Source organism: Sturnus vulgaris, chromosome 12 (genome assembly GCF_052056855.1).
Source record: "Sturnus vulgaris isolate bStuVul1 chromosome 12, bStuVul1.hap1, whole genome shotgun sequence".
Taxonomy (NCBI): Eukaryota; Metazoa; Chordata; class Aves; order Passeriformes; family Sturnidae; genus Sturnus; species Sturnus vulgaris.
The window spans coordinates 12487258-12501593 of NC_142254.1; the positions used below are offsets into that span (position 1 = coordinate 12487258).

The following is a 14336-nucleotide window of genomic DNA, read 5'->3' on the forward strand; positions in this document are numbered from 1 at the left end:
AATTTTTTCATCATGAAAAGGTCTAAAATACATAGCTTCCTGTCTGGATATTTTAACTGATGTTGAGAGAAACTACATTTATTTTAAAACAAATATTAATAGTCTGCTGGGTACTCAGGATAAAAATAATTTTTTAAAAAGAGCTAATACTAAAGATGCAATTAATGTCATCTAGCCTGGATTTATGGAAAATTAAAGAGTGAAGACGCTATTTACAAGTGGAAAGAAACAAGAGTAGAATCACAGTGGATACAAAATATGAAAAAAAGTTGTGTTTTCTACTTTGATTTCAGACAAATGTCTCATATTGGTAGTTAATTCAATATTGAGAAATGAGGCAAGAAAATCTACTTCGGTTCTGTGAGACAAAGTTGCTGATTTTCTTAACGGGACTTGTACTCCCTCTCAATTGCTTGTTTTTCTTTGGAATATTTCCTGTGTTTTGGATAAGTTAGTGAGATCTGAGAATATTTTGTTTTGCCTTATTTTGCTGAACAACTTGTGCTCAAACTTCGTGCGACTGCATAGAGAAATGCTCTTTAGCATAGACACTTGAGAGTTTTCTACCCTACAAAAAATATATCTTAGGAATAGAATTCTTCATAGTATCTCTAATAACATTCCTTGTTAGGCTTCCTTTGGTTGAAAGGTTTTAGTAGTTCATAATCTTCATTCAAGTTTGAGTCGCTGTAAGATGCTTTCTATAGTCAAAGTAGATCAGTATTATATACGTGATCTTCTCGTGCTTGTAAGTATGGACTGGGCTTGCAGAAAGTACCCTAGTCCTATTTATGTCAAAATGATGAACTTCTAATGATTTTTTAATTAAAAATGTTTAATTAAAAGTGGAATACTGTTACAATGTAGATGAAGTTTGAATTGAGTGTTCAAGCTTAGATCCTTCCTTCCTACTTTTCTGTTTGTGTTATATTTTCAATGATTGAAGATGTGTATAAATTGTGAAATCTGATTGTAAACAGGATTTATAATAGAAAACCATACTGTAGTCATATTTAGTTGTAAAATAGACTGGGGAAAATATAAAATTAAGAACTGGCTTTATTTTGTGTAACTAGTGTAATGGGAAATGTCTAGGATGTTGTTAACAGTCCATATCTGGGAAGCAAAGGATTTTGTTTATGGCATTTATCCAAGTATTGCATTCTGACTCTTACTTCTTTTTTTATCTTTTTAAATTTTGTTTTCAGATCTTGAGTCAGATGACTGTGCATCCATATACATCTTTAATGTAGACCAGCCATCATCCTCTGTCAATCAGCCAATTTGTATTCCTCGCCATGGACTGCAGTCTCATTCCTCTCCTACAAGATTTCAGAGTCACAAGAACTATGAAGGCACTTGTGAGGTACCAGAATCCAAGTACAGTCCACTAGGTGGACCCAAACCCTTCGAGTGCCCCAGCATTCAAATCACATCGATTTCACCCAACTGTCACCAGGGGATTGAGGCCAACGAAGATGAATTACACACAAATGGCACAGAAAATGAATATATGGAAAGGCCTTCCCGGGACCATCTCTATCTTCCTCTTGAGCCATCGTATAGGGAATCATCCCTTAGTCCGAGCCCTGCCAGCAGCATTTCGTCCAGGAGTTGGTTTTCAGATGCTTCCTCTTGTGAATCCATTTCCCATGTTTATGATGATGTAGACTCAGAGCTAAATGAAGCAGCTGCTCGATTTACCCTTGGCTCTCCCTTGGCATCACCTGGTGGTTCTCCAAGAGGTCCCAGTGATGAATCGTGGCAGCAGCCTTATGGATTTGGGCATGCCTTGTCACCTAGACAGTCTCCCTGTCATTCTCCTAGAACTAGTATTACAGATGAAAATTGGCTGAGCCCTAGACCAACATCAAGGCCCTCATCAAGACCTACATCCCCCTGTGGGAAACGCCGACACTCCAGTGCTGAGATTTGCTATGCTGGTTCTCTGTCTCCTCACCATTCTCCAACTCCATCACCTGGCCATTCTCCCAGAGGAAGTGTAACAGAAGACACGTGGCTAAACACTTCCATTCATAATGTACAAGGCCTTAACTCTGGCCTTTCACCGTTTCAGTGTTGTACAGAGACTGATATTCCTCTAAAAACCAGGAAGACCTCAGAGGATCAGACTGCCACTTTATCTGGAAAAATAGATATCTGTCCTGAAGAGCAAGGTAACTTGCCATCATCTGTTGAAACTGCAGTAGATGATTGCTCTGGATCTCAGCATACTTTGAAAAAAGACTTGCCTGGAGACCAATTTCTTTCTGTTCCTTCGCACTTTACTTGGAACAAACCGAAGCCTGGTCACACTCCTATATTCCGGTAAGTGATTAAAAGTAACTCCTTCCTGTTTTATCCCCTCCTGTGCATCTTAAATAGACATAAAAATGTCTTTGTATTTCAGTGATGCATTAAGACGACTTAAAGAAAAATTTTTGAAAGCAGATAGATGTTATAATTATGAAAAAACAAGTTGAGATACCAAATACCCTTCATCTTTTAAAAATACAGTAGATGCATTGTAAATAGGATTAGTGTTATTTAAGTAAAGTTTGTGTATATGCACAGAGCCAGCTGAATTGTCTGTGGATTTTGTACATGCTTTGCAGTTCTATCTAATCTGAGCACTTGACATTTTAATACAGCCAGGGAAACCTGACTTACATGATTTTATAAAACTGGGAGCTCACAAAAGAGTTGGGGAGTTTATTTGCTTTTGTGTCTATTTGCTTCTTTGGGCTCATAATTCTAGAAATAGAATAAAGAAAAAAAATTTGTATGCCCTGTTGAAAATCATCCAGCAAGAATGGATGTCTGGACTGTAGTTCCAAGCTATTTCCACCATCCATGATAGAATTAAATAAGTCTTTTCCTTTTGCAGTCCTGTCATGTACTAGCAGGTTGATTTGTGGAGACTCAGAAGAGGGAACTGGTTCAATTGAGGGAAAAAGTCTCCCTCCTTTCCAGTCTGTTACTTTTTAGATGGATCAGTTCTGTGATCCTTCAAGTTATAGAGCTTGTATAAATTGTTCAGAAGTTGTCACCTAGCTTGGCTTTGCTAAGAGCTAAATATATTTAAACAATACTTATTCAACCATTTGGTTGTATTTTTGCCTGATTTCATAACCACAGATTTTAATTTCTCTCCACAGAATTGTACTGATTTTAGTAAATTGAAGTGCTTTTTTTTTTCTTCTCCTTAAATGTTCTTCCACCTGACTGTATATGGATGTAAAATGTAACAGTAAAGACACAAAACTGCTGACTGGAAAAATCTGTTCTACCAGGTCTGAAACTACTGTGTTAACAGATAAGTTAACTGTCCTCAAGTCTGGGGTTTTTTTAATTCCATTGCCATCTGTCAGTAATAGGTGTTCAATCTGTTGCTAGAATCTTTTCATTCAAACTAAAACAATGATGACTGTTTTAACTTAATTGTGTATTTTGGGATTGTATTATATTTATGTAGGATACTAAGCAATCCCAACTTGTCATTTTTGTTAGTTTTCAGGCTAACATTGTTCATAAAAGGTGAGCACTACTGTAGGGTTAGAGGTCATGAACATACAGGCATGGGATGTGGATCTGTGGTTCTTCTGTGGGATGAACAAAGTGGTTTAAAACACAGCTCATGCCTGTTTGCTCTTGTACTGCACAGAACTGAGTACAACTGAATAAAAAGAAATTATAGTGTTTTCATTAAAAAGTAAAAATATTTTTTTAAATGTCAGACTTTATTTAGAAGCTGGAACTGAAGAATTTCTATAAATATAAGATGGGCAAACAGACAGAAGACAATGAAGACTACACCTATACACAAGGAAACTACATAAATCTATTAAGCTGGGTACTTTTGCTGCCAAAAATGTCAGGTGACTATTGAATTAGTGGAAATGGCTGCACTGGAAGCTGTATCCTCAGTGCAATGTTGAATTACTTAGCACTTGTAGGCTGTTCCACAAGGGGCTATGGCAGGGTGCATCTTCAGTAGGTAAAAAATTCCATTCTGCCATAAAATATTTTGTAATCTTCATTCTTGTAAACCAGAGTAACTAATTTTGTGAATGAAACTGAAATGCAGGAAGATCCACTGTTTCTTAATAGTTGATGATGGTGACCAAAAGTGAGCATATTAGTTCTCATAAAGAATTATATAGTCACTATTTGTGCATTTATTCCATATTGTGTGTACAATTGGATTAGTTGTAGTATAAATTACAAGATACAGTAAAAGTAGACTTTTTAATGTCTTCATTGTATTGTCAAGCACAAAGTAGTGCATGAAGTAAGGAAGAATACTGATTCCAAACAGATGAGGTGCATACCCACCTGCAATAACTGACCCCTGGTAGAAGGGGAGGGTAACTTGTCTCACATGTTCTGTGGTGTGAAATGTGTAGGTAGCACCGTCTGCTTTGAATGCTCTCTAAAGTTTTGTAAATCTGTTATCTACTTAATCTGTCAAGCCCTGACCATGTTTTCCTTCATTCTTCTGTTTTCAGTAAGTATGCAATGCTGAACAAAATCTAAAAATGTATAAGATGCTTTTAAACATATTAGTCATATTTCACGTGCCACCTAAACTGTTTTGTTAGATGACAGCTTGTTATTTGCTCACAGAAACCCATAATCTGCCAGTCATGGCATGTGAAAAATGTCTGTGTATTCCATACCCTGAGTCCCATTTCTGCTCCCTTGTCAAAGATAAGTGTAGGCAAGGGCCTGGCCAGGACCACTGCAATTCCTACCTGCAAATGAAAGAACTGGGGAGCAGCTTCTGCAGAGGGAATAGTACAGGAGGTGTCTGTTGATGATGTCATTCACCAGGTATGATGGCAGATTCAGTTGGTCATTTTACAGAGTATTCAGCAATGAACTTGGTAATTTTATTTATTAATGGTTACTCTTGTTACTATTTAAGATACCTGTTTCTTTCACCCCCAGCCTCCCCACAGGGTGATGGATAAGACATAGTTTTATCTATATCTCATGTTTTCCTTCCCCTCCATCTAAAAACCCCTTTGTTTTTGGGGTCTTAATGCAATGATAGTACATCCAACCTCTCCATTTGCATTTTACCCCAACATTCCACAAATGCACTCATTTTATTACTTTCTTGCACATTTACTGTTGGAGTTTAAGTTGTAACAGTTCTAGAAAGTGCAAAAAAAACCAGAGAATCTGTTCTACAATACTTTTTTACTTGAACAAGAAGAATAAAAACAGTCAAGAGATAACATAGAAGTCTGTAATGAGAAGGTGATATAGTAGAATACCTTTGATGTGGACTTCACTTTACAAGTACAATTCATAAAAGATCAGCAGCCTTGCTGGTGATAACCTTGGTTATGGTCTTATGGAGTTAAGGACCATCACAGACATGGCCAGCACTGGTGCAGGGAACATGAGGCTGTTTGTTAGAAGAATGGTCACTGATGATGCAATGAAACCAAGCCTAAAAGCAAAACTAACAGAACTGCCATGATTTATCTTTTGCTTTAAACTTAAAATTTTAACATGATTGATTAGTGGAACAGTAAACTTTAGGTTTGGTAAAGTGGATCTTGAGAATCTAATTTGTGTCTCAAGCAGTCGGGCACTTTGTGGGGTAGTAAACCTAATGAGTCGTTCACTTTTTCTTTCTTTCTTTAGCCCCACAATATTTGATGGCAATAAATGGCACTCTTGTTTTGCTTCAACCAGGCAATATTCATCAATGGTCAAAAGTCTTGAAATAAACCATAGTTTGTTTTACTTCCCTCATGGAATTCATAGCAACTTACACATAGATTTAAAAATTACACATATATTGGTGTTGGTCTTCAGATTATTGTGTCATGAATTTAATCTATGACACTGAGAGGTGATGGGACATCAAATATTTTCTTGGTTCCAGTGGTGACGAAGAAACAGGCTTTGACAGATGTATTTACAGCTCAGAAATCTTTTCAATGGTGAATATGTCTTGGCAACTTGAGAGTATTTTACTGCTGAAAACCAGGATGGCTGACAATGTAATTAATTTGTTCAGGAATAAATTAGTTTAAATAAAGTGGTAGATAATGGAATATTTGGGAAAGCTATTTCTCTTGTCTGAATCCTTCTCTTGGAAGTCTAAAGAATAGAGAGTAACAGAATTATGTCCTATTTTTACCATAACTATATTGGGCCTTCAGTCTTTATCTTCAGAACTCCACTCACATTGAAAGATTTCTATAGACAAGGTTAGTCTGCCAAGTATTTATCACCTTATTCTGATAAATAGAAATAACACCAGCTATTCTAGTAGCAAAACTTTTAAATGAAAATGTTTGCAAATTGCTGACTTTGAAGATAAGGACTCTCTTAAGTGAGACAAGCAAAGGAACTTTGAACCTTTTAGGTTTTTAATAAGCGAGGCTATCACTGTCATGTTTACACACCATTAATAAATCCAGGGAAATTCAGGTAGTGTTTAATACAGGATCTTTGTGCTGTACCTGTTATTCATCTCTGTGCTTTGTTCTGGGATGATGGAACAGAGATTTCTATGTGCAGTTCACAGTACTCTGACACCACTTGTGAGTGTGGCTCTGCTAGGAGCAGAATTGCGGTACTTTGAATGTAAGTAGTATTAATAAAGTCTATTGATAGGCCACTGTGGCAGCTGGAATGGCCCCAAAACTTCTTAATTTCAGGATTTTTCCACCAGGGAGAATATGGCTTTGTTCTAGGCAGTGAAGAGCAGCCACAGGAGTATTTTGGCTCTACAAAAGTTCTTGAAAACCATAATATTGGATCATAGTTATGATTTGAGATTCTCAGGGGGTTGCTGTCTTGCAACATTGGCTTGTCACAGAATACACCGTGGGTTCATCTCTGCAAAATGGGAAGAGGAAAAAATGTGGAATAGCCATTGTATGTCTTTTTCCCTTTCGAAATGTTGGGAGGAGCTGTAAGTGGAAAAATATTTCTGCTGCAGCTGAAAATTTAATAAAAGTATCTCTCTGGGAGATCTGGGAATCTTGACCAATGAAGGAAACAAGAACTTTCACAACTATCTGGAGGTACTGTGGGGGGTGTCTTTGAAAAATTGCTACTAGAATTAGTGGCCACAGAGAGGTAGGAACATTTTCATACAGAAATATAAATGCAACTTCAGACCTTTCCCATATTCAGCATCTGGTACAAAATAGCATTGCTTCATATCAAAAAGTATTCAAAACATACAAATTTGTTACTTCTTGCACCCGTAAGGCTGACTTGGTTTTCTCATTTGATATTAGATTCTATATAGAATAAAAAGAAACAACAAAATGCCGAGAGTTTGTAGACTGTATTCTGTTGGGCTTTTAAAGTTATTTAATGTGCAATTTTGGGGATTCATGTGACTTTAAGAAGGTGACAGTGCTGGTTAGGAAGTTCCATTCTGCTTCCCACCCCTTAGTTCTGCTTGAAGGTATACAGACAGCTGGGTAAATTAATAGGATTTAAAAATTTACATTTCAAAATGAACCAAAGCTGCATCACTGATTCAGTTCAATGTATATCTGTATAGTATTTGTCTCAAAAATGTCTAAGGATGACATGGAAGCAAAAAACCGTAAAACTGATACCCCTACAGGGCAGAATGGTGCATGACAGAGTATTCTAAAACCTTTAAAGAATCCACTTCTGCTGAGAAGTTCAGAGATAGAGACAGCAAGAAAAATGTTCAGAGAGAAACAACAGTTTGGATATCCGACATCAAAAGGGGAAGCAGCTGTAACTGTCAGACCAGCTACATCTAGAAAACATCTGTTTGATGCAGTACAGCCTCAAAAGCTGTGTCATTTACTGGGGAATCTGTGTTTTGGAAGCTTTGCAATCTTTTAACGTTTTAGGCATCTGCACGTGCACACTGCATTCATTTCCTTGCTCTCTCGTGTTATTTTCTACTTATTTTCAAAGAATGACAGAATCTTGAGACTTGGTTATTTTGTCTCCGTGTTTGTTCTAGTATGCCAAATATTTTTTCACATGATAATTTGCGTCTGGTACAACTTGTGCCACGTTATTTGTTAGTTAATTGCAGGAGGAGTAAATGTCTCTGAGACACTGTATGGAGAGTGGTCATGAGCAACAAATACTTTTTTCTTGACTGAATTTATCATGTAACTTTCGGTAATACTTCCCAATAGTTGGTGTATAGCCTGTGGTGCATTAACAGGGTTCTCTCAGATACTGTATCTATTCAGTGTATACCAACTATTTTGACACAGAAATTTGGTTATGTGGGGGATAGAAAGATTTTCGGAAACAGTATTAAAAAATTCTCACATGCAACACTTCTTTTTACCCCTTTTTAGTATCTTCTAATCCTGATGTTTTTCTTTCGTTTCCAGACTGAAGACTTGAATCCTTCTCCCTCAGTAGCTATAATAGTGAATGGCAAGATGTAGTTGGTAGTCAGTAGTAGCATTTAGGGAGTACATCTTGGCCTGTGGTGAGTACCTGAAAGGACTGGGCTTATACTGCATTCCTGACACTTCCCTCCTTTACTGTTGGCATCACCATAATTTCCTACCCAGTAAATGCTGTTGCTGTGGGAGGAGCAGTCATCAGACCTCCTTATGGGGGGGGAAGAAGCCTCTCTGCTGTGCATTGAATGCTTCTGGAGATGATTTGTTTCTGCCTTTCAGCGAGAAGAAAGGGAAATATTCACATTCTTCCTCTCATTGCTCCCAAAAAGGTGCTTCAGGAGAGAAGGTTTATGTTTTAATGCCAGCTCTCTCCTGAAGTGCACAGCACAGGTGTCCATGAAACAGCAGACCAGCAGCTTGGAGGTTGTTCTCCTCAGAGGAGGCCAGCAAGCCGTGCTGTGTTCTTCTCCCTCTTTCCCTTTCTTAATGACAGACTTTCTGTGGTAAAAGGTAGATCTGTGGTGCTGCAGGCTGAGCCCAAGTCCTTCCAGATACTTCCTAAAGACAGAGATTTCTTTCTTTTTTTCCAAACATTTTTCTTCTTTCCCAACTGTGGATATGTTTTTACATGTCTTAGCTAAACTCCCCAAAAGGAAACATTTATCTGTCATGGATCTGTGACTATTCATGTTTGTGTATATTTGCATTGATTGGTGGTGGGGTTTTACCAAACTTCCTGTAAAGTGGAAAGAAATGAAACTGAGCTTTCCCAGATGATGCAAACCTGTATTTGTCCATCACTTTAAAACCTAATTTGCTTTCCTTGTTGGTCAGAGTAAGATATTTATTTTAAAATTTATTTTAAAACTATTTTAAAAGAAGGTTATTTCTATTGCAAATGTTTTCGTTTGATAAACAATGCTATAAATGTTCACTTTTAAATGTTCATAATTTAATTTACTATACCAGATAATTACTGGCTTGAATCTGACTGTTCATCTTATTAGAATCTTAAGTCTATAAATCTATGCAGGTAAAAGGGTAGGTATGCAAACATCAGTTTGAAGTTCTTTCATGTTATTTCTATTACTGTATTTTGTTCTTCCCTGGAGTGACTTTGCTACTGTGTGTGAGGGTGTGTCGGTGGACAAGCTGAACACACCTTCGGGTGTCTTTGTTGCAGTAAGTCTTTATGCTTATATAGAACACGTAGTCTTTAAAACTTTGGGTGATCACACAGTGTTCATTTTAACAATAGTTAACAAAATGCAGTGCTTGCCAAAGGAAAGCAAAAACAGTAAGCTGGAAAATAATGCAGAGTTAAAACTTAACGACTGGCAGGTTGAGTTTAGACTGTTCCCTCAACCACATTTGAATTTTCTTGCTGATATACTTAAGGTTAAAAAGTGAATTTAAGGGCATTATGGAGTAGCACTGGTAGTGTGTGGCTGGGGGTCATAGAATACCTTTCTTTTGCTCAGGTGTTGGAAATAAGAAATTCCATTGTAGTTGAAGATTTTAATGTACCAGCAAAACTGTGGAATTTTCACATAACAATTTTAGGCTGATAGTTATTCTTATTTGGTTGTCATTTGTTAGGGAAGTGACATCACTGTCTGTATTTTACAGTGAAGGCTTTGTGCTGTGGCCAGATGGCACAGTTCATGTAAGCAGTGTCCTTATTTTGATTGCAGCACATCTTCATTGCCACCTCTTGACTGGCCTTTACCAAGCCATTATGGGCAGTGTGAACTGAAAATTGAAGTCCAGCCTAAAACTCATCACAGAGCTCACTATGAAACAGAAGGAAGCAGAGGAGCAGTAAAAGCATCTACTGGAGGACACCCTGTAGTAAAGGTAGGAAGTCTGGCTTTCTTGAATAGAAAGTAATTTTTTAACTACAGTTATTGGTATTTACAATGCTGTGAATTGTTACCTTTTGTGAGGCTTACAGCCTTTCCTGGGCAAGATTTTCTCCCTTAAATGTAATGATAACTGCTTTGAAAACACTGACCAATAAAACCAATTATTGTTAAGCTCAGAAATGGGTGTAAGTTCCTGGTAAATTAGACTTGGCTTTGACATTGTATTCTCTTTGAAGAGAAGGATATGTGGGTTTGGTCTTGTTGGAATAACTGTGTGCATGAGATGTGATGTACTTCTCTCTGGCTTGGAGTGTTCAAGTGTGTACACAAATATCTTGCTCTGTGCTGGGAAGACTTCTGGGTTGGTTAGGGATAGTCACTAATATCTCCTTTAATATCCATGGTGTCAGCTGACTCACACAGCTTAGAAGGGAACCCGCATTCACTGAACATGGGGCAAATGGTGCTGAGAAACTGGGGGGCTTCTTAAGATGCTTTGGTTTATGTTTGCCACATCCTTAGGTGAAAGCAGTGTCTCTTTACTTACCTCAGTATTGTTGAATGGTCTTTATCTTAGTTCCAAACCAGGTTAAGACAAAATTGAATGTCTTGTTTTTAAGTCAAATCAGACAACAGTTACAAAATCTTTTTGAAACAAAGAGGGGAGAAAAATCTGATTACATGAAGGTTACAGTAGGTTTTGTCTTTTCCTCCAAATCCAGGATATTTCATGTTATTTTCCAATAAAATTACAGTCACTGTTTCAGTCTTAAATCTTTTGCTACAGTCTATACATTAAAAATATACTTTATATATTTATCCTCTTCCAGTACTTGAAAGTAACTTATTACTATTGGAGACCAGATGCAAAGTGCTGATAGAATTGGCATAAGCAGTCCCCATTCTTTTTCCTACTCTTACTGTAGTATAAACATGTTATCACTTTTCCTCCTTATAGCTTATTCCTCCTCTTTGGCAAGTGAATTTTGTCACACTCTGTATTTACATCCTTATGTTTAATCTATATAGATGAAGATACACTGGCAGAATTTAAGTGTCTTGGATGAGCTGCTGGTCTTAATTTGTCTAACCTCTGTTTTCCAGGCTCTTCATCTGATGAATTTCTTCCATCAACCTGACTCCTAATCATATTCTTTGGGCTGTTTATCAAACTGTTTCTTCTCTGTTAACTTACCTTGAACTTTTTCATTACATCTTTTTTCCTCTTAGAGACTTTGTATTGTTCCTTTCTCTCCCTCTAAAACGAGTTGGTTATCTGCATCCCATCTTCTTTCTTGAATGTCTTTCCCTGGTTTTCCATTTCTATTCTTGAGCTGAGCTCTACATCCAGCTTCCATGTTCCCTGCAAAGTTGATCGGGTGTTTTTCTTCTGACAATACTGCGGCCTAAGCAGCTGCAACTCTCTCCTTTTGTCAGACCTACAAGGTTTCTTATCACAGTAGAGGCAAGGGTCAGGTGCTTCTTAGGGAATGTATGCTGCAAACTAGAGAAAGCTGAGGATGCCTGGGCTAGGCTGGAATGGGAAAGCTGGCAAGACACGTTCCTTCATGTGGAGTATTGTGTTGCTTTAGTCAGTGGAGGACAAGTAGACACAACTTCCACATGCCAAGGTGCTTGCAGTGGAATGTAACACGTCATTAATGAGGCCAGAAACCTGAGAGATTTTAGCTGATAAAATCTTTCCTGAACTGCATTCAATATAGTGTAATTTTTTCTCTGAGTGCTTATGTTTTGCACTAATATTTGCATTAAGGGAATTTATGCTGATATTTGTAAGATTTGACAAATATGTAGGCTTTCTTTCACCTATAGAGCTAGATGCTTCTAAGCTGCAGTACTGGATGCTTCTAACTGCAGTAATGCAGGTTGGAAGAAACAGATCTGTAGTAGGTGACTTACACCAATGATTTTAAAAGCTATTTATTTGCATTGAAATTGTGAAACACCTTGCTATATGAGAATGCTGTCTTAAAAATGAGGATGGCATTTATGCCTGACATTCTCATACTTCAACACATGCATTGTACTATGCCTCTCTAAATTAAAATGAATGCAAATTAATATTCAGCTTTGCAGTTTGGTCTCTTCCAGCTAGATTGGAAATTAATTGCTGTGTTTGAGAGGAGATAGGAAGTTGTTATGAAACAAAGCATTGATTTGTATTTACTTTTACTTACTGCTGGGAAAAGCAGCATAGGAAGGACCAAGTTTGAAAAAGGTAATAGTAAATATCTGTAAGCAGGCAAATATTACTTTACTTTCATACTGAAATGTTTTCCAGTACTTCTGGAAGCTTATTCCAGAAATCCATGTCACAATATGCATTACTACTTCTTTCTGACTTTTCTTTTTGCTGCTCTTAGCTTTAGAGCAGTCACCTCATGTGTATGGTCATGGCAGTGAAGTACTCAGCATTTTCCTGTGTAAAATAACTGTATGTTTACTAGTGTCAGAGATGAGAAAGGAGCTGGGTAAGTAGAATAGAATCTTTTAATTGGAATAGACCTGCAGTGGTTGTCAAGTCCAACTGCCACATCTTTGAGTGCCTGAAGGCCTCTGTGCTTTTGTTTCTTACACAACTTGTTTTGCTTTTGAACATTGCTTTATAGAAAGCTGGAGTATTTAATTTCCAAACTGTGAAGCCTCTGTTGTTCTGCATGTGCATTTCATGTATTATTTAAAATAAAGACTTTTAAGATAGTACATGGCTTCAAGCCTTTAATGTATTAGTGCATGTCATTAATCTATTACTAATACTGTACCACACCTGTTGCTAGGACACTAAGCTTCTGACAAATTTGGCATCATCTGTTGTGAGTACATTTAATCAGCTTATTTCCAAATGGGAGGAAATTAAATAAGTGGAGCATCATGCTTTGCTTTGTATATCTCTTAACTTTAAGAAAGCTAATTCTATAATGATGTTCCCTTGTTTTTAGCTTTTTTTAATGCAGACGTTCTAAGTAGCAGATACCTTTCATTTTAAGCTCTGCTTTCTTGGGAGTAGTTCCAGCTAATCCTTTTCATCTGGTACAATTTCTTTTACCTTTGTAGGAAATCCACATGATAATGCTGACAGTTTTCACAGGGAAGGAATAAATAATATAGCAAAATGGTTTGAAAGGAGAAAGGTGGCATGTTGAGCTTTTGTCATCTAAATGATGTGGAAATTTTGTAGTGCATTGCCGGGAGACAGCCTCTGAGCATTCCCTATTTTTACCATTCTAATTCATAGGTTAGTCTGCAATTCACCCACCCATGGAGCCTTTTAAACAAGTAGCTGTCACATTTTATCCAACTCTAAATGAACAGTCATCATTGCTTGAATTTCCACCCTTCCCATGGGTCCAATTGTACATAAAACAATGTTAGCACTTACAATTTGCTAAAATGAGCTTTTACTTCTATCTGAAATGGTAGAGTTCTTCATGAGACCTCACTTGGATAATGCTTAGGATCAAAAACAGAAAAGCCTTTTAGAGCAGGTGGGCACCTGATAAGAATCTCTCTGGGATAGTTTGGGTTTTTTTACTTGAGTATCTTAGTTTTCTGATCTAAAATGAACTTTGCTTATTTTAAAAAGAAAACTTGTTTTATATATTGTGTTCCTGCTACTTATGTAATTTTCTGCTATTTTCTGAGCTCAAGTATTTTAAATCTAATGACATCTTCTGGTAGTAAATTATAAAGGCTGTGTTGTGCACAAGAAGTAGTATTTCCTTTTATCTTTTGTCCTGTTGCTAGGGAAGAAGGTGATGTCCATGCTGGCCCATCTTGGAACAATACAGAGTGATGTGCTCAGGGACTGTGGGCTCACAGCTACTCCTTAGCACCATTCTGTGTGTGAGGAGTGCCTGTCCTGGGGCATTGGCCACTGTTGGAGGCACTGTAGGTATGAACTGTGATGGAGCAGTTGGTTCTGCAACAGACACTGTACAGAATCCACTTACACCCTGTGTATGCAAGGTAGATTTGGAGTGGTGGTAGCTGTTCAGAATTTGCCTGGACCAGAAGTGTCTTTTTCTTATACTGCAAAGGGTTTAAGGATAGTCATTCTGTTCCT

General features: G+C 37.4%; 1 protein-coding gene across 2 annotated transcripts in view; it reads left to right on the plus strand.

Moving 5' to 3' along the window:
* The window catches only part of NFATC3 (nuclear factor of activated T cells 3), a 63372-nt gene that overhangs the window by 14203 nt on the left and 34833 nt on the right, over positions 1-14336 (plus strand). For both annotated transcript variants that reach the window (XM_014880778.2, XM_014880779.2), the window contains exons 2-3: positions 1209-2328; positions 10082-10244. In XM_014880778.2, coding sequence (XP_014736264.1) covers positions 1209-2328; positions 10082-10244 — 1283 coding nt within the window. The remainder of the gene's footprint in view (positions 1-1208; positions 2329-10081; positions 10245-14336) is intronic.